The sequence below is a fragment of the Carlito syrichta genome, unplaced genomic scaffold (assembly GCF_000164805.1).
Source record: "Carlito syrichta isolate Samal-C Ts95f unplaced genomic scaffold, Tarsius_syrichta-2.0.1 Scaffold307934, whole genome shotgun sequence".
NCBI lineage: Eukaryota > Metazoa > Chordata > Mammalia > Primates > Tarsiidae > Carlito > Carlito syrichta.
Window position 1 is genome coordinate 958,270 of NW_007252030.1, and position 24,021 is coordinate 982,290.

General features: G+C 40.2%; 1 protein-coding gene across 1 annotated transcript in view; it reads left to right on the top strand.

The window, feature by feature from the left end:
- FRRS1 (ferric chelate reductase 1) overlaps positions 1-23,149 on the top strand; it is a 64,230-nt gene extending 41,081 nt beyond the window's left edge. Inside the window, 8 exon segments of the mRNA XM_008064719.2 lie at positions 11,154-11,267; positions 12,570-12,685; positions 14,335-14,421; positions 18,678-18,775; positions 19,032-19,090; positions 20,790-20,907; positions 22,435-22,494; positions 22,580-23,149. Coding sequence (XP_008062910.2) covers positions 11,154-11,267; positions 12,570-12,685; positions 14,335-14,421; positions 18,678-18,775; positions 19,032-19,090; positions 20,790-20,907; positions 22,435-22,494; positions 22,580-22,775 — 848 coding nt within the window. The 3' untranslated portion in view covers positions 22,776-23,149.
- The last annotated feature ends 872 nt before the right edge of the window (positions 23,150-24,021 follow it).

The following is a 24,021-nucleotide window of genomic DNA, read 5'->3' on the forward strand; positions in this document are numbered from 1 at the left end:
CTTCGCTGGGTGTAGTGACATTAGATTAGCATTGCAGGGACCCTAGCACCTGTGCCTTTGTGGTGGTTGCAAGAGATATTGACTCTTGTGAGAAAACCTGCCCAATATGAATCTCATCTTTTCATTTCATTTTATTTTATTTTTACTTTATCTTATTATAAAGATGTGGAGTACAAGTCAGGATTAGGTACATGAGTAATCTACATGCAGGTGAAGTTTGGGCCTCCAACTGGTCCTCACTCCCCCTGGTTTAGGACCAGGTACACTCTGTGTTGTTTTGTGCCCCCCCTTTCCTCCCAATCATGGTAGTGTTCCATGACTACCTGCCCTTCTCTTGTGCTGTTATGATTAATGTTCAGGTCCCATTTATGAGAGAGAACATGTGGTATTCAGTTCTTTGTTTCTGTGATAGATCACTAAGTATGATGATCTTCAGCTCCATCTAATTGCTGCAAAGTCCATGATTTTGTCCTTCTTTATGACTGCATAATATTCCATCGTGTATGTATACCACTTTTTCTTTATCCAGTCTACTTTCAATAGGCAGTAGAATTGGTTCCACATTTTTGCTGAGCTTTCTCAGGGGATGGAGGGTTGGAGAGAGGATAAAGACATTAGCTTCTGGATAGCAAGTAAATGGCTACAAGACTTTCCACTGAGGGGAGAATGCCCTTCACAGGCTGGTGTAGGGTGTTTTTGTCCCCTATCTTTCTAGGATCCCATGTGTAGCCTAAGGTAGTTTATAAGTCTGATGTTTTATTTATCCTTAAGCAGACCACCTGGGTGGATATGGCAACAATTATTAGTGGGAAAAATTTAATTTTGTTTAAGGTCTTGGCTTAAGATTTTTTGAGGAACTGCAGGAAGTACCAATGTAGCATTTAGTGACTCACGTCTCAGGCAGTAACATTGCCCTAAAACTTTATCTACTGTTGGTTAAACAGAGACCCAGAAAGTTTTGAAGCAGAATAAAGTACCTACTTAGTATAGAGAAAATTTAGGAATATTTGTAGATCTAGTTGTAAGTGACATGTATAGTTCTCTTAGTCAAATCATATAATAGTTGGAAGAGCAAATATGGCTTGAAGATAATTTCTTTCTTTCTTTCTTTTTTTTTTTTGAGTCAGAGTCTCACTCTGTTGGCTAGGCTGGAGTGCAGTGACATGATTTTATCTCACCACAGCCTCAACATCCTGGGCTCAAGTGATCCTTCTGCCTCAGCCTCCCAAGTAATTGGGATTACAAGCATGCATCATCTTTCCCAGCTAATTATTGTTATTAATTTTTTTTTTTTTTGCATTGGAGTCTCACTCTGTCACCCAGACTGGAGTGCAGTGGCCGCTCCCGGCCACCGCAGCCTCGACCTGCTGGGCTCTGGCGATCCTTCTGCCTCAGCCTTTCAAGTAGCCGGAATTACAGGCATGCGCTACCACGCCCGGCTGATTTTTTTTTTTATTTATTGTAGAGATGAGATCTCGCTGCCCAGGTGGGTCTCGAACCCGCAGGCTCAGACAATCCACTCACCTCAGCCTCCCAAAGGCACGGGATTACAGGCTGAGCCACCAAGCCCGGCTTTGTTAATTTTTTTAAGAGATGAGGTCTCAATATGTTGCCCAGGCTGCTTTTGAACTCCTGGCTTCGAACAATCCTCCCGCCTTGGCTTCCCAAAGTGCTGGATTACAGGTGTGAGTCACTGTGCCAGGCTGAGAATAATTTCATAGTTAAATGACAAAAATGAATAAAAATTACGTAGTGCTTGCTGAGTACAAGTCACTGGTTAAGCATTTTAGGCGATTCTTCATTTCTTCTTTTGAGACAGGAGGATCTTGCTCTGTTACTCAGGCTGGAATGCAGTGGCACGATCACAGCTCATTCATTGCAGCCTTGAACTTCTGGATTCAGGCAATTCTCCCACTTCAGCCTCCTGAGTAACTGAGATTACAGGTGCACCACTACTCCCAGCTAATTTTAAAAATTTGTTTTAAAGATAGAGTTTTGGTATGTTGCTCAGGCTGGTCTCAAAACTCCTGACTTCAAGCTGTCCTCCCACCTTGGCCTCCTAAAATGCTGGGATTATAGCTATGAACTCTGCACCTGGACAGATTCTTCATTTTTATCTTCATAAAATACAAGCTAGATACGTTATTACTATTATTCCTATTCTATCTACGAGGAAACAGGCTGAGAAAAGTGAAGTAATTTGCCCAGGCAAGTAAAGAGTGGTGTTGGAATTTGGCCCTTGAAATATAGGAAATTAATTTTTAATGAGGAAAATGCCAAATATTTGTGTTTCTAAACAGTTACTACTAAAGTGCGGTAGCTATGTTATTGTTATTTTTGTTGCTATCCCTTGCTGCATTGCATGTATCTCATTTATTTCTCACAGAGCCTTTGTAAGTCGGTATTTGCTGCCCATTTTAGAGACATGGAAACTGGGACCCAGTAGGGTCAAGCAACTTGTTCAAAATCAGATGAACACCAGAGTCAGGAATCCAACCCAGTCTCCTCCAACTACAAGAGTTGTGTCCTGTCATGCCAGATGGCCTCCTTTGGTGCCTGGCCTGTGACAGATACTCTGTCTAGATATGAGGTTATTGACTCAAATGGATTTCTTAAATTGCCAGGGGATTTAACAGTTCACATGTATACCTCCTAAAGTTTTACACTTTAGACATTTAGACTTTTGGCCAGGCACAGTGGCTCACGCCTGTCATTTCAGGACTTTGGGAGGCATAGGCGAGAGGATTGCCTGAACTCAAGGGTTTGAGACCAGCCTGGGCAACTTGGCAAGACCACGTGTCTACAATAAATAAAAAAATTAGCCGGGCATGGTGGTGCATGCCTGTAGTTCCAGCTGCTTGGAAGGCTGAGGCAGAAGGATCGCCTGAGCTCAGTAGTTTGAGGCTGCGGTGGCCATGAGTGTGCCACTGCACTCCAGCCTGGGCAACAAAGTAAGTCTGACTTAAAAAAAAAAAAGAAGTTTAGATTTTAAAAGAAAAGTCATCTTATTTCAATGGAGGAATTCTGCTGTGTAATAGATTATGTGTGTGTGTTTGTATGGCAAAACGCTTCTTCACGGGGTAGCATTGCAGAAAACAGAACATATTTTCCGATAGAATGAATGTTTTACCTGGTAGTTCTGACACTCCCTCCGAAATGCCAACTTCCTGGATGATGACACATGTGATGTCAGAGCATTGCTCTGTCACCCTCACTGGGGCTGGGCGCTGGTGGGGAGAGTGCATCTCTGCCTTGTCTTGTGGTGCTTGGAAGTGTGGGGCTTCACAGTCTGCTCCAGAGCCATCCGCAGTGACTGCTGACAGTGCAGACCCCCACGCTCTGTGTCGAGCCTCTGGACCCATCTTCCACTACCTGGAATCTTCACTTTACCAAGCGTCCCAGGTGGTTTGACTCATGCTGTAGTTTGACAACTCACTGTTCTGGAAATGGTTCTTCCAGCTGGGGTTCACATAGTCTGGAGGTTCCAGGGAGCAAGACTAGAATTTTTTTTTGTAGATATATTTTTATCTCATTAAATTTTTTTCTATTTTAATGTATCTTATAGTGTATATAATGTATTAAAACAATAGTGCATGTTTATTAACAAAAACATAATTTTTAACGTATTTTTAAACATTTTAAAAGTTTATTTTAAAGATGTGGGGTACAATTCAGGATTAGGTGTACAAGTGGTCTTCATATAGGTAAAGTTTGAACCTCCCTTTGGTCCCCACTTTACCTGGTTTGAGATCAGGTACCCTTATTGATGTGTCTCCCTCCACAAAAACATACTTATACTGGGCACATTTAAAAAAAAACTTGCAGAGTGCAAAGCACAGAAAAGAAAATACAACAAGCCTGGAAAGTGCTACTCAGGAATTCATTTCCCGGTTCTATTGTACTGGGGGTCAAAGGGCAGTTATTACACAAATCACTATCTCTTCAGTAACACAGTTGTATGTACGTGGACTGTTTATAAGTTAAAAGCAGTAAGACTTTGTAAGGGTTAAGTCAATTTTCAAAGCAATCTCTGTAACCCATATAAATGTAAAATGTGCCCAATTTCAGTAAAATCTTGTAACGATGCAACCATTTAAAACCTTTTTCTAACTGCTCTTTTTCCCAGAATGCTGACATCATTCTATCTTGGGATAAACAGTCATGTGAAATGCTGAATGTGTTTAAACTGAAAGACAGAAATCTCTTGGGCAAATAAGTGATTCACAGATAAGAAATCTATCCATTTCAATAGTTAATGAAGTAGAGACTCTGTTACCACATGACCTATTATTTAAGGAGTTTAGGAATACTGTAGGTCACATAATATTGCCAGGTGTTGTGCTAAGTGCTTCACAATTAAAATGGAGCCATGTGATGGAACTCTAAGATCATAGCGGAGGCTAAGTTCATGCTTAGTTCATGGCTTTCCCACAGTTCACAGTTTAAAAACACTTTTCTCCCAGCCCATCTCTCAGGCTTGATGGGATGCTGGTTTCTTTGTCATCATGACCACTCTATGGATGCAGAATTTTTAGTATACTCAGTGCTTTTCTTGTCATTTTTGATAGTTGTCTTGATCCTTTTCTCTTTGACCTTTCTGTAGCTGTCTCTTTCTTTTTGATACCCTCTTCTCCAGGTGTTCATTACATGAAGCTCTTCTCGCTTTCTGTTTTCTAACAAGCCATGGTTTATTGGTCTTGCTGAATGAATAACTGGGAGTCCTAACACCGGGTTTCAGTTGTCCACGTTTGCCTCCACTGCTTCCAAAGCTTCCTTATTATACCCTGACCATCTATCAATAAATCGAGCTGTGACTATTTGGTCTGTTCTTCCCTAGATCTATTAGTCTATTCCTGCACTGGCTGGAGTTACTAGAGCCTTATAATAGGCTATGAATTTTGATGGAGCATGATTCCTCTTTTGACCTTTTTAAAGGATTTTTGTCTCTTTGTGTATATTTGTTCTTCTAGATGAACTTTAGGCGTGACCGGTCAACTTCTATTAAAAATCCTGTTGGTATTGTGATTGAAATGGTAGTGAAATTGTAGAGTAACTTGATGAAAAATGACTCTTTGCAATAGTGGGTTTCTTATGCAAGAGCATGTTGGGATATTTCATTTATTCAGATCCCGCATATGTGTGTCACAGTGAAATTGTATGGTTTTCTTTACATCTTCATATAGGGCTTATTTTTTTTGTCTTGCTACTTTGTCCCTTCGTATTTTATCATTTTCTAAAACAAATGATTGGGAATGGGTTTGTTTTCCATACATTTCCCAAATGTGTCTGTGGATGGGAAATGTATTGATTTTTGAATATTTATCTTGAATTTGAACCACCTAGTTTTCCAGTTGATGGATTTTTTTTCTGGATAAGTGTCATCTTGTGCAAAAAGGACAGGCTGATAGATTGATTTTCTTTCTTGTCTCATTGCATAGTCTGGTTCTTGCAGAACAGTGTAGAATGGCAGCAGTGAGGTGGCAGGTATTGCTGTCTTATTTCTGATTTTTGAGATGAATGCTTTCTATAGTCAGTGTTAAGTGTCTTAGTGGTTGCATGTTTCTTGTGGATATCTTTTATTTTGTTGGAAATGTCCTTCTGTTCTTAAGTTTACTAAGAATTCATATGAATGTGTGCTGAATGTTACTGAATATCTTTTGGGTCACTGTGAGATGATGCTTTGTCATGACTTTTATAGATTTCTAGGTGGTGAATGATACTTGCCTTCCTGGGATAAACCTTACTTTGGTCATGTTTTATTATTCTGTTAATACACAACTTATTTGATTCATTCATAATTTCTTTTTACATCTATAGTCATAAGTGATTTTGGTCTATGTTGTGGGATTGTGTGTGTGGGTGTGTAGGAACTTATGTTAATGTTCACATGCCTAGTTTTGGTTTCTGTGTTATGATGATCTCATAGAATGAACTCTAGAATAGTTTGGATAAAAAAAGAATACTTAGGCCAGATCCGGTGGCTTACACCTATTATTGCAGCACTTTGGGAGGCCGAGGTGGGAGGATTGCTTGAACCCAGGAGTTCGAGGCCAGTCTAGACTACATATGGAGACCTTGTCTGTAGAGAAAAAAAAAATTTAGCTGGGTGTGGTGGTGCACCTTTAGTCCCATCTACGTGGGTAGCTGAGATCGGGGGATCCCTTGAATCTAGGAGGTTGCAATTACAACTAACCATGGTCATGCCACTGCACTCCAGCCTGAGTGACAGAATGAGACCCTTTCTCTTAAAAAAAAAAAAAGAAATAATTTAAAGTATAGTAGAACTTACTCATTTAACACTCTGGATGTAGGATAGAAATAATTGACTAATTAAAAAATTATTTTATTGTTATACTCTCCATGGTTGGCTTATTCTTTGGTCAATTTTTATAATTCTGTATTTTTATAGAAATTCACCCATTTATGTAGATTTTGAGGTTTTTGGGGCCTGATTTAAAATTGTATGTAGAGATTATCTATAGCTATAAAAAAGTCTTCTATATGAGCAGCTGCCACTGTTTTAATTATTTTAATAAAACATCGTGATGTTTCCTTTTATCGCATGGTCAGAGTTGCCAAAAACTCAGTCGATTTTATTGTCCTTTTACAGGGTCAACTTCTCTGATTTTTAGGTTTAATCATTTAAATTCTACCTTTAATTTTAGTTAATTTTATTTTCTGGTTTTCTAAGTTATATTTTGTTATTTTAAATGCAACTGGAATGAAGCAATTACTTCATTACTTTGTCTTTTTTTAAGGAAACGCTGTTAAAATGGTAAAAACTTTTGAATAGCAGCTTGATTGCATCACATGTGTTTTCCTGTGAAGTGTCTTTGTTGTTGTTATAAAATCACATGTTAGACATGTGGTTTTAGTTTTGATTTCCTATTTAACCCAAGGATTATTAAAAATAGTAATTTTGTAAATACCTAGGAGAACCATTTTATGTCTAGCTTTTGTTGTTGCAGTTTGGACAGATAATATACATGTATCCTGTATAATTCTTTCCTTTTGGAAATTATTAAGATGCAGTGTGTGGCCTAAATTTATCATTCGTTTTAGACAAAGGTTCATATATACATTTGTTATATTAAATGTTCTAATTCTTTTGGACAGTGGCATAATATTCTAAAAATATGTGTATTCCATTATTTATTTACTCATTCTCCTGATTATGGACATTTAATTAATTAATTAATTTTTTGGTCAGTATAAAAAAAGTAAACATTCCTGAACATATGTCTTTGGTAAAATTGATTTCTGGAATGAACACAGACACACATACACACACACACACACACACACACACACACACACACACACACTCCCAAGAGTAATTCTATACAGTCAGAGATTTACCTTTAGATATAATAAAATTGTAATAATAAATAATAAAATAGTAATGTAAACAAATTTGTTCATCTCACTAATGGAAATTTGATCTGTTAAGTCAAATGCAGTTCACATTGACCATGTGTCCGAGACCACATCGTCAACATACTTTTTTCTGTCCTCTACCCACCCTTTTTCTTCAGGCCCAGTTTCAGTTAGTTTATTCTAGAATTTCAGAGATAGGTGGTGGCTAATGGCTTGTAGATTTTCTAAAACATGTGTTCTCTTTCAACAGTTAAATGTGACATTTCCAGTGCTTTGTGACCATCTTAACAGTAATTGTTTTGGCTTATTGTTTAATTTGTCTCTTGCATGCCGCCAGTTCTTCTTACTGTAAATTCTTGCTCCCTGTTCTTATTTCTTTCTTTATTTTGTTTTGTTTTTAGTATAGAGATGTGGGGTACAAGTGTGGGTTAACTACATAAGTAGGCTGCATGCAGGCGAAGTTTGGGTTTCTAGTTGGCCCTCACTCCCCTAGTAGTGGATCAGGTACCCTTTGTGTTGTCACGTGCCCTGACCTTCCTCCTTCCCTCCCTCCCCTGGTAGTGCCCAGCAACTGCTGATTCCTCCCTTGTAGTCATGTGACTGTTGTTCAGGGCTCACTTATGAGTGAGACCTGCGGTATTCAGGTCTTTGTTTCTGTGATATTTCACTTAGTATGATGGTCTCCAACTCAGTCCAATTTGCTGCGAAGTCCACGATTTTATTCCTCTTATGGCTGCATAATACTCCATCATGTATATGTACCACATTTTTCTTATCCATTCTATTTTTGGTGAGCAGCAGGGTTGGTTCCATATTTTTGCTATTGTGAATAATGCTGCAGAAAACATGCATGTGCAGGTATCTTTTTTTGTAGAGTGACTATGTTCTTCCAGGTCTATTCCCAGGAGAGGGATAGCTGGTTCATAGGAAAGATCAATTTTTAGTTCTTTTAGGAGTTGCCACACTGTTTCCCATAGAGATTGAACTAGCTGCACTTTCCCCAACAGTGTAGAAGTGTTCCCTTTTCTCCACATCTGTGGTAGCATCTGTTATTTTCTGACTTATTGATAATGGCCATCCTTACGGGAGTTAGGTGGTATCTCATTGTAGTTTTGATTTTCATTTTTACAATAATTAGCAAGACAGAATTTTTTCATGTGTCTGTTGGCTGTATGTTATTTTTAAAGAAGTGTCTGCTCACGTTCTTTGCCTACTTTTTGGTGGGAAAGTTTTTTTCCTCTTTTACCTTGTTTGAGTTCCTCATAGTTGCTGGATGCCAGGCCCTTGTCAGATGCATAATTTCCAAATTTTTTTCCCCATTCTGTGTATTGTCTCTTTACTCTCTTGATAGTTTCTTTTGCTGTGTAAAAGCTTTTCAGTTTGCTGAGGTCCCACTTGGCTATCTTAGTTTTTATGATGTTCACTTTTGGGGATTTGGTCAAGAATTTGTCTCCTACTCTGATGTGCATAAGGGTGTTTCCTGTGTTTTCTTCTGGGATTCTTATCGTTTGAGGTTTTATGTTTAGGTTTTTGATCCATTTTGAATTGATTTTTGTATACGGTGATAGGTAGGCATCTGGTTTCAAGTTAGCTATCCCTCTTTTCACCATTTGGATGATATCATTTTATATCTTGAAAACCTGAGGGAGTCTGTCAAGAGCCTCCTCACACTGATAAATGACTTAAGTAAATTCTCCGGCAGAGTCCAAAGAGGTACCCCAAAGGTGGAGACAGCGTAGGTGGGAGGGAGGGAATGAGGGAGGGAGGGAGGGGATAGAGAGAGAGAGAGACTGGACACCTGTTAAAAGGGTGCAGATGCCATTTTATTGTGAGTAGTAGCGAACTTATATTTCTCTCTACAAGGCAAATAATCTCTGCAAGTTGCTGCCACAGAGCAAGTCAAAATCATCATTACAAAACAAATCACTTACAACAAATTATATTTTTTTTTTGTGATGTTAAATCGATGCTTAAGTTTAAGTATTCTACTCTGCGCTTGGCTAGTGTTCTCTCTAAGGCTGGAGACTATTTCCACCCAAAACAACATAATCCTGACACAATGATGTTACCCTGTGAAAACAGTTCCCACAACCCATTAATATGAAATCTTTAAATTATAAAATTATAAAGCTTCTCATTAAACAACTCCACTTAAAACAAAACTTATATCCCAAATTAACTAATATATATTACAATCTTTCTAACAAATTTAACTCTTATAAACTTAACTTCCTATATTCAAATTATCCAGGGAAACAGGTTTTTCCATAATAAAGTCTCTGGGGGCCAGAACAACAGTTTCTGGCCCAGGATTTTGGAGCAGTTCATATGTAGAATATTTCCATCTGGCGGAAGAATGTGCACCTGGAGATTTCCTAGAAGTGCCTGGCAGATGTCTCTTTTCTCATGGACAAGGAGTTTCTTCTTGAAAACTTTCTGCTCTTTTAAGCCCCTTGATAGTTTTTCTTATTTGAATTCCTTTATTGTTTTCCTATCTGGAACAGCTTATCTCTAAGGAAAAAGCAGCTCAGAAGAAACTTCTAGTGATGTTAGATAAAACCTGTTTTACTCACTTAAATTCTACATCTAAACCCTTTAACTTTTTATATACTATAACTTTAATATGTATCTCAAAACAAACTTATGAATCACCTACATATACCTTAATATAAACTTTCACTACACTTAAATCTTATGCCTTGTATTCAAACACCATAACTACGACTACAAATAATAAGTAAAAATATTTAAAACAATTCTTTGCCTAAACAAAATCAGAAAGCTCTTTTTACCAGGTATTAGTCACAAATCCTAACCCTAAAAACAAATCTGTAACCCATGACCAAGCGAAAGAAAGCCCTTTAAACATGCCTCAGAGTCATCACATGGGCAGAAAGGGATGGGTTAAACAACATAGTGGAAAGATGGACAATGAGTTTCCAGTAGTCTGTGGCCCGGGGTCACCAGGACCCTGTCAATCTGGTGGGCCTCCAAGGCTGGCTCCCAACAAAAATCAGTGTGTAAAAGACAGTTGCATTCCTAAACACCAGCAACAAGTAGGCAGAGAATCAAATAAAAAGTACAATCTCATTCACAATAGCCACACACACACAAAGAAATACCTTGGCATCCACCTAACCAGAGACGTGAAAGACCTTTATAACAAGAACTACAAAACTGTGCTCAAAGAAATCTAGGATGACACAAACAATAGAAAAAATTCCATGCTCATGGATTGAAAAAAATCAATATTGTTAAGATGTCCATCCTATTCAAGGCAATCTGTAGATTCCACATTGTTCTTCTCAGATCTGGAAACAGCAATACAGAAATTCATATGGGAACAAAAAAGAGCACAAATAGCCAAAACAATTCTCAGCAAAAGGAAGAAAGTGAGAAGTATCACACTTCCAGACTCTGAACTTTATGACAAGGTTATAGTGACCAAGACAGCATAGTATTGGTACAGGAATAGGTCCACAGAACAATGGAACAGGATAGAGATTCCAGAATTAAAAATACGGTTTTCTTATCTTTATTCTGACTCATCTCTTGCTTGGTATGTTATTTTTTAAACTTTTTTCAAGGGGACTGTGTGCCCTTGCATATATCCTTATGCTGCTTTTGCACAGGAATGACATCTCTGTTGATAGTTATTTTTTATGACCCTAAGAAATTTTGTTTCCATGTCATGCTCAAAGTTCAATCTCCCCTCCTACCCCCATTTTTGAAGACATAATTCTTCTTTCTTTTAAAACATTAAAAAAAAATTTCAGGTCGAATTTATAAGCACTCTCAGCAACCTTTGATTACATATGAAAAGCATGATGTGACTAACTCTCCGAAGGACATAGGAGGCTCCCGTTCGGTGCACCTTCTGAAGGCTCATGGTAAGTCATGTATGCGTGTGGTGTTACTACCACTTTGTGGAATAAACTCACCTGATGACTCAGTGCTGGCTAGATTAGGCATGGTGGTGGGCCCAATTTAGCAAATTTTACTACATCTTTTATGTCAAAGCATTAACATTTGCAGGTAGCACCGTCTATCTTATGGTTTGCTCATTTTTATTAAAAATGGAGAGTAGGGCTAATTCAGTGATTTTAACCCTGGCTGCACATTAAAATCACCAGTGGAGCTTTTGAGGCAGCTATAATTTTAAAAAAGTATCCTAGTTGTTTCTAACTGCAGCCAGGGTTGAGTATCACTGGGTTAATTTTTTATGAGATTTTAATTTTCAGCATAGACGGTCTATGGTTTTTATTGTTTACTTGTAATGATTGTTTGGTTTCAAAGATACATTTTTATGTGGTTGAACTGATCAAGGTACAAGTATTTGAGGATATACAAAGTGCTCAGTGCTGTGCTTGGCTATCACATGTCTAAGCGGGGAACGGAACCAGGCTGAAAGAGCAAGAGCTTGAAAACAAGGCTCTCATGTGCTCTGTTTCTATTGCTCTGTTTCTATCTTCAGATTGAAGTCGATTCCATCTGAAAAGTAACCTGGCTTATCGTTAAAAAGGCGAGATTTAAAAATACAGGAATGGTGTCGTGTGTATGGTACTATTGTGAATGACTAGTGTTTGGGGGGAACTTTCCTTATTTGGGATGTTTTCCAGAGTTCATTATAGTGGAGTTTCTGTAAATGTCACTACAGTTAGGCTTAAAAATAACTTTATGGCTGTTCATTTGCTTCTGCTCATGTTGTGGGTTCCATTTGGTAGTAATTGGGTTCTGAAATAATGAGCCTGTTTGTTTTCCGTTGTTTTCTGGAGATGTAAGATTTGGAAACAACTGCAGACAGGCTGCACTGGTATAGTGGTTAAGAGCACAGTTGCTGCAGCCAGATGGGGTTTGTACTCTGACTTTGCAACCTTGGCCAAGCTCCTTAGCGTCTCCATGCCTTAGTTTCCCCATCCAGCAAAACTGGAATAATAGTGGTAACTGCATCCTATGGTTACAGTCAAGATCAATTAGATTACTACACATAGGCACTTAATAGGAGCCATGCAGGTGCCAGCCAGCAGGGGAATCAGTGGCAGAAAGTTGTGGTTTGTGGAGTCTTTTTAGGTTATATTTGTGTCTGTGAGTGTCTTTTGCTGGTTGCTTATGTTCTCTGGGCACTTGGCTTAGTCATTTAAGAAGCAGCTTGACTCATGTGTGATGTCGACTGTTGTGCTTTCTCCCTGTAGGTGCCTTAATGTTTGTGGCGTGGATGACTACTGTCAGCATAGGTGTGCTGGTTGCCAGGTTCTTCAAGCCAGTTTGGCCCAAAGCTTTCTTCCTTGGTGAAGCAGTTTGGTTTCAGGTAGGTGGGGGAAGAAGCTTAATACAGTTTTCATATCATCTGAACGTTGCAACATGAGAACATATGAAGTGTCTGTATGAGTCAGTGTGTGTGTGTGTGTGTGTGTGTGTGTGTGTGTGTGTGTGTGTGTGTGTTGCAGTTTATAGCTGTATGTTGGGGTCCTCCTAGCCAATTGAGAGTAGAGACACAAAATACTTGCTGGAGATCAAAATGCAGACAGCTTTATGAGGAGTTAGGCTGGGTTGGAGAGACTGTCAGGGTCATGTGTACTCCTTTGTAATATAAACCTTGGGACACAATTGACCCTTAATTGTATCTCTCTGTGTGAGGAAGATGTTGGAAGAATGTTCACCCACTGACCTGATTAGAGATGAACCGGAGAAGGCTGGGGAGTGAGGCAGGAGTGGATGGTTATTGCATTTTAGAGTAAAGGTTGAGGGGCCTGTGAATGCTAGTTAGATGATCCCTAACTCACCAGTTGGGATCAACTCTTTCCTGGGTGGGTGAGAAGAGAAACTAATAGTGTTCTTTTTCATGCTCCCCCTTCCTGTGGCAGGAAGGGACACAAGCGAGAGTCAGTAAGTACCCTTCAAATCAAAGCAAACCAGACTTTCCCTTTCATGGTTACAGAGTATAGATATTTACACATGTAGATCAACGAGCGTGTGTTGAGTTGAAAGGCACATGCGTGCTTGTAGAATACTCCTGATGGGAGCAGGTTTGACTTGGTAAGAGGGTGCCTTGATGCTTCCTAGTCAAATAAATTGTATCTGGCCTTATCTAACCTCCCTGCTCACTATTGGTAGGTGGGGCGGTTTGTCTTATGTCTTCTCCCTGTTGCTTCCCGCCTGGTCTTGAGCACGGTTTTCTCTGCCTCTGGTTTGGCCACTTTCTTGATCACACTTGAGAACTCTCACTCCTGAGTTCTCTCTCTCATCTGCTCATGTGGATATTCTCAGTTGGAGGACTCTTTATGTCTTTTGTTTATCAACTAAAATCCTCCACTACTTTTAAATCTAGATGGTTTTATCATAGGCTTTATATATACACACACGTATATAGGGTGATGTGTGTGTGTGTGTGTGTGTGTGTAACCTGTATCCTGCTTTCCCCAGGATGGTTTTGACTTGTGCCAGTCATCATCCTGGCATAATAATTAACAGTGGCTTGTTTTCACACAACGTTCTCCTGATTTCTACTATGAAGTACATATTTCATATATTTTTCTCTTATCTGCTTAATTCTATCTGAAGCTCCTCGGGAGACAGGAGCTTTTGCTCCTTGATGTCTCCCTGCACCTGGTCTAGTACAGTTCTTGATGGTGGAGCTTAGTCAGCAGCTCTGGAAGGAGTGAAGGACTTGGCAGGCGAGTGGTCCGTGTACTGTGTGTGTGAATGTCCTTCCTGCTGCTTGGGGCAGGCAAAGTCCTGGCAGATGCTCTTGAATGATGAGGATGGCAGCCTCAGGTTTCCTTAAAGTTGAATGGTATACTGAGATCGCTTTTTACTGCCTACAAGCTGAGATGGGATGTCAGCTGAATCCCTGCTTTCAGCAAGTCTCAGCCATGTCTTGCCTGTGTTTATACCGTAACTCCGGCTCCTTTCTCTCCGCGATTGACTGGCTTCTAACATTGTCATGTTTCTTGGCAGGTGCATCGGATGCTCATGCTCGCCACCTGTGCCCTCACCTGCATTGCTTTTGTCCTGCCTTTTATCTACAGAGGGGGCTGGAGCTGGGTGAGTATATGTCTTTTTATGGAAATGTTCTTATGGAAATCCACTTTGGTGTCAACACAGGTTGCTGTTTTATTCTCAGATGATGGATCAGAAGAGATTTCTGCATGAATCTCTCTTCCTCTTGCTTTCGGATCATTTGATGACCCACATGGTTGGGGTTTCTGGTGGGTGACGATGTCAGTGCAGGTAACTTAGCAATGAGTTGCATTTTTAAAGTGCGTCAAGCGTTAGGTACACACGATAGCCTTGGTGAATTTTTCTCACTGTAGAGTGTTGACACAATTCAAAGCGTGTTGTCTGAGCCTCATATCAGTGACAAGTAAAAAAAATAAATAAATAACAGAAAAAAACCCAGAACCAAAGTGTGATGTACAAGGAACACAAAGACTATAAGTGGCTTTCTCTAACTGGCAGGATGATGACCACTAAGCTAGCATCAGTTACATTTCTACCATGTGACCTGCTGTGCTGAGTGCTTTCGTGTGCTGTCAGATTTAAATCTCAGATGAAGTAGGTATTGATTATAATCCTGTGTTGCCAGTGAAGACATTGAGGCTTATTTTCAGATGCTTATCTCCAGCCCAGACCTCTCCCCTGGCTTGGGACTCACGCAGTCAGCTCAGGCTGTACTCAGGACTCCACTTAAACATCCAAGATGTCACACTCAGCATGGCCAGAATGGAATTCCTGGTCTTTCCTCTCGGGTAGTTCCATCTTTAGATCACTCGTTGGTGTTCTCCTTGACTGTGCTTTCTTGCACAGCCACATCAAATCCACCAGAAAGTCTTCCTGACTCCATATCTAAGGCATAGCCATAGGCCAGCACACCTCACCGCCATCGGTGATGCTATGGGAACTGGGCTGCCCTCATCTCTTGCCTGGAATTTGCAGTTGCCCTGACTGGTCTCTCTGGCTTGACCCTTTCTCAACAAGGAAGGCAAAGTAATTTTTAAAAAAATGTGGCCAGGCGTGGTAGCTCACGCATATAATCCTAGCACTTTGGGAGGCTGAGGTGAGAAGATTGCCTGAGCCCATGGGTTTGAGACCAACCTGGGCAACTTGGTGAGAACTCATCTCTACAAAAAATCAAAAAATTAGCTGGGCATGGTGGCACACACCTGTAGTTCCAGCTACTTGCAGGCTGAGGCGGAAGGATCACCTGAGCCTAGCAAGTCGAGGTTGTGGTGGCTGTGAGCATGCCACTGCACTCCAGCCTGGGCAACAGAGTGAGGCTCCTACTCAAAAAAAAAAAAAAAAAAAAAGTTAACGAGTTCATGTCTTGCCTGTGCCCCAAACTGGTGTCTCTAACATCTCTTGATGTCCCTCTGATGACCTAGATGTTCTGACTGCCTGCCATTCTCTAGACTGACCTCCTACTCTCCATCCAGGGCATCTCCTTCCATGCTGGCCTCTATGTGCTGGACTGCAGACGTGCCAGCCATCTGTAGCGTCTTTGTAGACTCTTCCTTCTGCCTAGTGCACATTTCTCCCAAGTCTTTGTGTCCCTCGGAGAGCCCCGCCCTGCTCTGTTTTTCCAATAGCGCTCTTCCCTGACGCCACTTCATATGATGTCCTTGTCACGTTTTTTTCTTTGTCTGCTTTCCCACTCAGTATGTCAGCCTGTGAGAGATGGGATTTCTACTGGTGTATCCAAGCCCCCAGAACAGATTCTAGGACCTAGTAGGAACTCAGTAAATATTTAGTGAATGAGTGAATTAGGCCTACTGAATAAGTGACATGCTTACACTCCCATGACACTAGCCAGTCAGAATTAGATGTTTAATATTTCAGAGCTGGCCAGGCTCAGTGACTCAGCCTGTAATCCCAGCACTTTGGGAGGCCGAGGTGAGTGGATTATCTGAACTCACGGGTTTCAGACCAGCCTGGGCAACTTAGAGAGACCTTGTCTCTACAATAAATAAAAAACTAGCTGGGTGTGGTAGCACGTGTCTGTAGTTCCAGCTACTTGGAAGGCAAAGGGGAAAGGATTGCAGGTCAATGCTGGGGTGGCCGTGAGTATGCCACTGCACTCTAGCCTTGATGACAGAGTGAGACTCCAACTCAAAAAATATATATATATTTCAGAGTTTGGGCTGATGCCACAGCAATAACACTGGTGAGTCTTGGGTTTCAGATGTACTAGGAAACTTCCTTCCTGCTTTTAGGTAGTTTATGGGTCAGTCAACCTATTTTTTAAAATGGAAATGATGGAGATTTTATTATATGAATCGAGATATTAGAACCTTATTTTATTTAGGTGCTTGGCACAAGGGTAACACAAATCTTGTAATTTTGTAGATAATAGTCATTGCAGTCTATGAATAGAATAGTATAAAGATTAAGAGCATTTTTCTGTAGCCAGACTTTGGATTCAAATCCTGGTCTCATCCCTTATTACCCAGGACTTAACTCTCTGGCCCTCAGTTTACTCATATGTAAGATGGGGATGGTACATAGTATCTATCTCATCTGTGTTCCATGAGGATTGGGGATTAATTAACTGAAAGCACTTAGGATAGTTCCTAGCACATTCTAAACACGTATAAGAGTCTTGTTGCTGCTGTTTTGTTTTTTGTTAGACAGAATCCCTTTACCTCTTCACCATGGTTATACTTTTATCCATGTGTAACTGAGCTCATGGTTTGAGAATATGTTTATATTGCTCTTTTATTGGCCTTTAGTTTCTGTTTACAAAGACTTCCTGTCAAGGCTCAGACACTTCCATGTCCTTGTTTCTAAGTCACAGATTACATCCTACCCAAGCACAGGTGTCAGACAACAGACTGTAGCATCCCTCTGTCCAAACTCGTCACAGGTTAGAGCATCTTCTTAGATCTTCTCTTAATGTTTAAGTGAAATCACTGTCCTGAGGAGTCTCATTTACCATCTTCTGGCTTGAGCAGGCATGCAGTGTCACCTAAGGAGGAGTGCAGTGGGCACTGTTGAGACACTATGTTGAGGTTTCTCCTTGTGTGAGATCTTTATTCTGAATGGAGGAGATAAACTTTGAACACAGTGGCCACACAGGTTACTCACCGAACCAACAGACATTTAATGAGTGACCAAGACTCTGTTGAACTCCTGATCTGTAAACCCAGAGCTCTGTGGGGAGTCATGTAAAACCACAGTTAGAGAAACCCAGAAGTCTAAACACATCATCACCGTACATTGGGGTGATTGTTCTCAGTGACCAGTGGATCCTCCCTTCTCCTGGTCAGGCTGCAAATGATTGTCTGGTGTTGGTGGACATCTCATACCCTGATGGGGGGAGGTGGCATTCTGTGCACGGATCCACCACAGTTCACACAGAGTAGGCTTGACACGGAGCTTAATGTCTCTGAGTCCAGATCCCCCATTTGTAAAACTGGGATAGTGAGCACCAGCGGTCAAACACTGTGGCGAGAATTCGTGTGTATAAAGCATGTGTCTAGTACAAAAGTATATACAAGGGAGGACCCCCAAAACCCAGAATTTATTTATAAAAATGATGTGCTTATTCTTACATGTTTAACTTTCAAAGGACTCTCTGTTTGATGCAATAAAACCATCAAGAAGCTTTTGCCACCACTCAACCCAGGTTCTGCTCATCCATTTTGATGCCTTTTAGTGCTTCTGCCATTTTTTGTCACACCTCTTCCACAATGGCAAAATGTTTCCCTTTGAGGACTTTTTTCATCCGAGAAACAACAACAAAAAAGTTACTCAGGGGCAACCCCTTTGGGTCCCTTCCCACTGTGGGAGTTTTTCTGTCCTCTCAGTAAATCCTGCTTTTTGAAAAAAAAAGAAAAAAGAAAAGTTACTTAGGGCAAGATTGGGTGAATAGGGAGGGTAGGGAGAGTGAATGATGCCATTTTGGGTTAAAAACTGCTGAACGCTCAGTGGGCAAGTGTGCTTGCAAACCACCTATCATGAAATAGGCAACTGTGTTGAAAGAATGAAAAAAAAAATCAGTGGAGTCGATTGCAGCCTTTCACAAGGCTAGCTGGTCCAAGGATGCCAATGGGTTCCTAGAACACTTACCTAGTGGGGGAGGCCTGATAATTTCCATTTTTTGGGGGGAGGGTCCCCCCTCATAGTCAGTGAATGTCACCTGCTATTATTATCATCAGTATTGAATGTTTAAAGTCATGGAAAAAGACGAAGAAAATGTGTGTGTGTATATGTGTATATGTGTGTTATCTTCAACTTGTGGATTTGACTCGATGGGAGCGAGGGATACTCCGAGTGACACGACTAAGATGATGTGATTTGCTTAGCGTGCAGGCTACCACGCGTACCTGGGCTGTGCAGTGATGGCATTAGCAGTGCTCCAGCCTCTCCTGGCGGCCTTCCGACCACCTTTCCACGACCCCCGGTACTCACTGCTTACATCTATAAATGCTCTCCGAATGTGGGTGGCGTTAGTTGGCAAATGAATCCCTTCTTTAGTGGAAGCATTTTACATTTTATTAAATTCGGTGCTAAATTGCAGTTGCTTTGAAAACCTCTAAGATGTATTTCCAATCTCTAAGTCCCAGGCCATCAGGGAAAGCACATGCTTTTTATATTCTTGGGAATTCATTGTAGTCCCATGGCTTTTAAGCATACTGACTGATCCTTTATTTTGATAGAAGGCAAATGTTTAACTGGACTCACTGGAGTATGGGAACAGCTGCTAGGATAATAGCTGGTAAGTAATGGTGATGCCACTCACTCTTTCCTATGGAATTTCTGGCTGTTTATATCGCACGTTGTAATTTTGCTTAAATGACTTAGATGCATTAGTAATTGGAGTAGTTGGTTGTTGAGGAGAAATCAGCCCTAAACTTGGAAATCCAGAATGTAATTTCTAGAGGTAACTATTAAAAATTTTTTTAAAGATGTGGGGTACAATTCAGGTTTAGGTACACAAATGTTCATTATGCAGGTACCCTTGTTGATGAGGTATCCTCCCCCCCAGGCAGATTCCTACTACTGCCAATCCCACCCTCCCCCACCCCTGGCAGTTTCTCACTACTGCCAATCCTTTTCTTATAGTATTATATGACAAGTGTTCAAGGTCCACTTATGAGTGAGAACATGTGATACTCAGTTCTTTGTTTCTGTGATAGATCACTCAGTATTATAGGCTCTAAGTCCATTTAAATTGTGAAATTCATAATTTTATCCTTCTTTATGGTTGCATAATATTCAATCATGTATATGTACCACATTTTTTTCCAGTCCTCTTTTGATGGGCAGCACATGTGGTTCCATGTTTTTGCTATTGTGAATAATGCTTCAATAAACATGCGTGTGCAGGCATCTTTTTCATAGAGTGCTTTGAGTTCCTCCAGGTATATTTCCAGTAGGAGGATTGTGGGATTGTGTGGAAGGTCGATTTTTAGGAATCGCCAAACTATATTCCACAGAGGTTGTATTAGTTTACACTCCCACCAACAGTGTAGAATTGTTCCCTTTTCCCCGCATCCTTTCCAGCATCTGTTGTTTTTTGAGTTATTGATGGCCATCCTGATTGGAATTTGGTGGTATCTCAGTGTGTTTTAAATTTGCATTTCTTTGTTGACTAGTGAGGCTGAGCATTTTTTCATGTACCTGTTGGCTGCTTGTATGTCTTCTTTTGAGAAGTGTCTATTCATATTTTTTGCCCACTTTGTAAAGGAGCTGTTTGTATTTTTCTTTTAGGCACGTATGAGTTTCTTGTAGATCCTAGATGTTAGGTCTTTTTCAGACATATAGTTGGCAAGTACTTTTTCCCAGTCTGTGGGCTGTCTCCCTGCTCTCTTGATGGTTTCCTTGGCTTTGCAGAAGCTTGTCAGTTTGATGAGGTCCCACTTGTCTATTTATCTCTTGTGGCATGGGCACTTGGGGTGTTGATGCTATTTAAGTCATTATTTCAATTTTAAATTTAAGGTCTTTAAAATGACTTTAAAATTCCCCTTTTAAGATTTATTTTAGTGCTCGCCTTTGTCAGCAGAATCAGCTATGCTGACAGTTAAACATCTGAGCAGCTCAAGTTAAGGGTCACTTGTGAGTTAGGCCAAGGTGGGCTGTGGGTGTCAAGCCCTCTATCTGCAAGTCATTCCATGAGGCTTATATTTTCCAGGGTAGGGCTATTTTCAAAGTCAAATCTGATAATCCAGTACATTTTTGATGCCTTATGTAATAAATACTTAAGCCTCTTTAAACAATCGGTAGGTCCTAATGACAATTTCTCATCTTGCCCTATCTAGTCTTACAATTTAAAAAAAGACTAAATGAGCTATTGGGCCTTACACTTATTTATCTCATAAACTCTGAGTATGTTTTACTTGATTACAATAATCTTTTTGGGGGGACAACATTGGAATATATATATATATAATTTTTAAATTTTATTTTACATTTAGTGGCTGCAATGTTCCTGGGAATGGATTTACCAGGACTGGATCTTCCAGATTCTCGGAAAACCTATGCCATGATTGGATTTGTAGCATGGCATGTCGGGACTGAGATTGTTCTGGAGATTCACACTTACCGACTCTCTCGAAGAGGTAACCTGCTCAAAAAGCCGTGTTATATGTTGAATCACTTTTGTACACACTATTGGAAAAGAATTAGTTTCCTGATCCTAATGGTTGACGGTCATGCGGTAGTAACTCATTAAAAATCCTCGTGGTGATGCCAGTGGCAGAAATTATGGATGTTTTCTGCCTTTGTTTCTTACATTTATTGGTATTAGAAGTTGGGAGTCAAACACAAAGGGAGGATTTTTAGTTTGTAGAGAAGAAGTCTTATTCGTAAGAACTTCTGCTTTGCCTGCTGGTCTGACTTGGACAACCAGTGTAGATGGGAACTCTGAATGCATGGAGCTAGACCCCTGAGATGCAGGCAAAAGAGACTCAAAGCCACACCCGGAAACGCTGAAGGCCACGTTGTGTATCTACTTGACAGATGCACTGTATGCTGTCACTCAGGTTGCTGTGTACATATATACCTAGCTTGGGAGCTTGCCCGACAGGAGGGACCTGCCCTGTGTGTGCTCTCTGGTGGCAAGGTCAGCTTCTGCCTTGGCCAGGCAGGGCCAAGACACCTATAGCCATCATGAGGGAGTGGAGACATTATAGAGAATGGGTGGCATTTTAAGCTAGCTTGACTCTAGGCTAAGTGTCCTTGGTGTCCTGTCTAGTTCCTTTCTAGTCCCCAAATTAAGTGAAGGTGGCTTTCGAAGACAAAAACTCTTTGTTGTCTAGTATATATGTTGTGAGCTTAGGAACCTGGGTGGCTTTTAGGAGCTGAATAGTAATGATCTGTCCTGCCACTTTGGTTCATGATAGAGTTATATACGCAGGGTTTCTAATGACCAGAGGATTATGGTTTTCTGTTTAAGATGCAAACACAGTTGGGCATGGTGGCTCACGCCTGTAATCCCAGTACTTTGGGAGGTGGAGGCAAGAGGATTGCCTGAGCCCATGGGTTTGAGACCAGCCTGGGCAACATGGTGAAACTTCGTCTCTACACTAAATCAAAAAATTAGCCAGGCGTGGTGGTGCATGCCTATAGTTCCAGCTACTTGGAAGGCTGAGCCACTGAACTCCAGCCTGGGAGACAGAGTGGGAGTCTAACTCAAAAAAAATGCATACACACTTAAAACCTGGACTGTTGTCATATGTTAATTAGCTTGATTTAGCCGTTTTGCAATGAATCCATGTATCGTAGCATTATGTTATGCACCATAAATGTACATAATATTTGTCAATTAAAAATAAAATAAACCACAACAAGTTAGATTGTTAAGACTTTGAGGAGATGTTTATTGACCAGAGGAAGAGGACATATTTTAAGTTCTTTGACAAATGTGCATTATAGATAGCTTGTCCCAATTTGTGAGTCTCAAGCATTCAGGAGTTTTGCAATAGTTAGTAGCTTGAAATGGGAGAATTTACACCCTGGAAATTGGTAAACACTTCAAATCAGGTATGTTTTTTTTTTTTTTAAGTTGGTTTACCTGCATAACACTGGCCTTATGAACTCACGTTATTGTTCTTGACAGTGGAACTATTGGATGATGTTAGAATTCAGATCCTTCAGTCATTTACTGTAGCTGAAGCAGAGGTAAGTCCTTAAGTCCTTGTCTTGTTTATGGACACAAAAGAGTTTTAAGGCCATCCTTTTGTTCATATGTCTATTTTTCTTTCAGGGTCATTCTTTTAAGAAGGCAGTGCTGGCAGTTTATGTCTGTGGGAATGTGACTTTTCTCATCATATTCTTATCTGCAATCAGTCATCTGTGATCAAGCAAAGGCCTTGACTTTTGTGGACCTGGTGATAATTATCAACAAACCAAAGACACTCGAAGCTTGTACGGACAGCCGGGAGTGTATTTGTGAATTCTGATCCAAGTTGTTGAGGAACTCTGAAGTCTGGTCTTTAGAGATCAAAGTTTAAGTGGGCCATACAGTCTCTGAATTGAGGTCAAGCTTGGATGTGGGATTCTGGGTCTGAAAGAGAAGGTTGTTCTTCAGGACAAATGACTCACCAATATTTCATGCCAAGGTTTAAGAATGTTAGCATTTAAGAAAATAAATAAGAAGAATGACTTGGAAACACAAAATAGTTGTTCCTAGGATAAAAAGATGTACTAAGGTAAATATATTTTGGACTACAAAGGTGCTATGGTACTTTAAAGAAAACTTTTTTTACTATTTTATTTGAATGGTCTTTGTACTTTTAAAATAAACTATGTTTTTCAGTCCAGTTCTTTGGACAAATTCTTTGCCCTGTGACTTTTGTTACTTCTCTGATAAAGGTGGGGGTGGGGTGATCCCAGTGTAGGTTTTATTAATATTTAAATATATTATGAATGTTATAATTTATTTCTTAGCAATGAAATACACGTGTGCATCTTCTGCTTAAAGACCCTTTTTATGTATTTGGCTACAGAGGTGAAATGGTATTTTATATGTTGATTGTTTTGACTATAAAATATAAGTCCTTATAGCTCTTGGGGATTGTGGAATTGAATTTGGGAACTGATAAAGCTCACCCTTATAAGTGTATGTAACACATATTCTCCTTCCTTGTGGAAGTAAGATGCGCTGATGAATCAGAAGAGTTAGTATTACTTTCCTTCTTATTCCAATTAATTTATCTTGTTTTAATGGCTGGGTCTTGTGTTTGCTATGAGGGCTTCTCACCAGTATGTGGCGCTCTAACACTGACGGGTCGATTGTTTTGTCCCTGTTTCCCGGTGCAGATTCGTTTTTTAAGTATGTAGGTGGTGTCATGGGATGGCATTTTCCTTAAATTCCACCAACTCTTCCTCTTAATCTTTATTTGAAAAATGTCTACACTTTCGGAGCGTTGGGGTTATGGGTTAGAAACTCAAGTTAGGAACCGTGTTTATTTTCTAGTTTTATTTCTGCTTGGTTTCTAACTGTGATTATTGAGAGCAATTGTTTGATGCTTCCTTTCAGTCCCCCTGGCCTAGTAACAAATGGCAAAGGAAGCAAATAGGCAGGACATTTAAAAAGGCAAGTTTGGGGAGCCCTACTTTATGTCTTTAGGTGTTCTGTCTGATTATAGTTTCTGCTTGGCCCAAGATCCTACTTTCTATACTGGGTAAATAGGAGTCTCAGCTGTG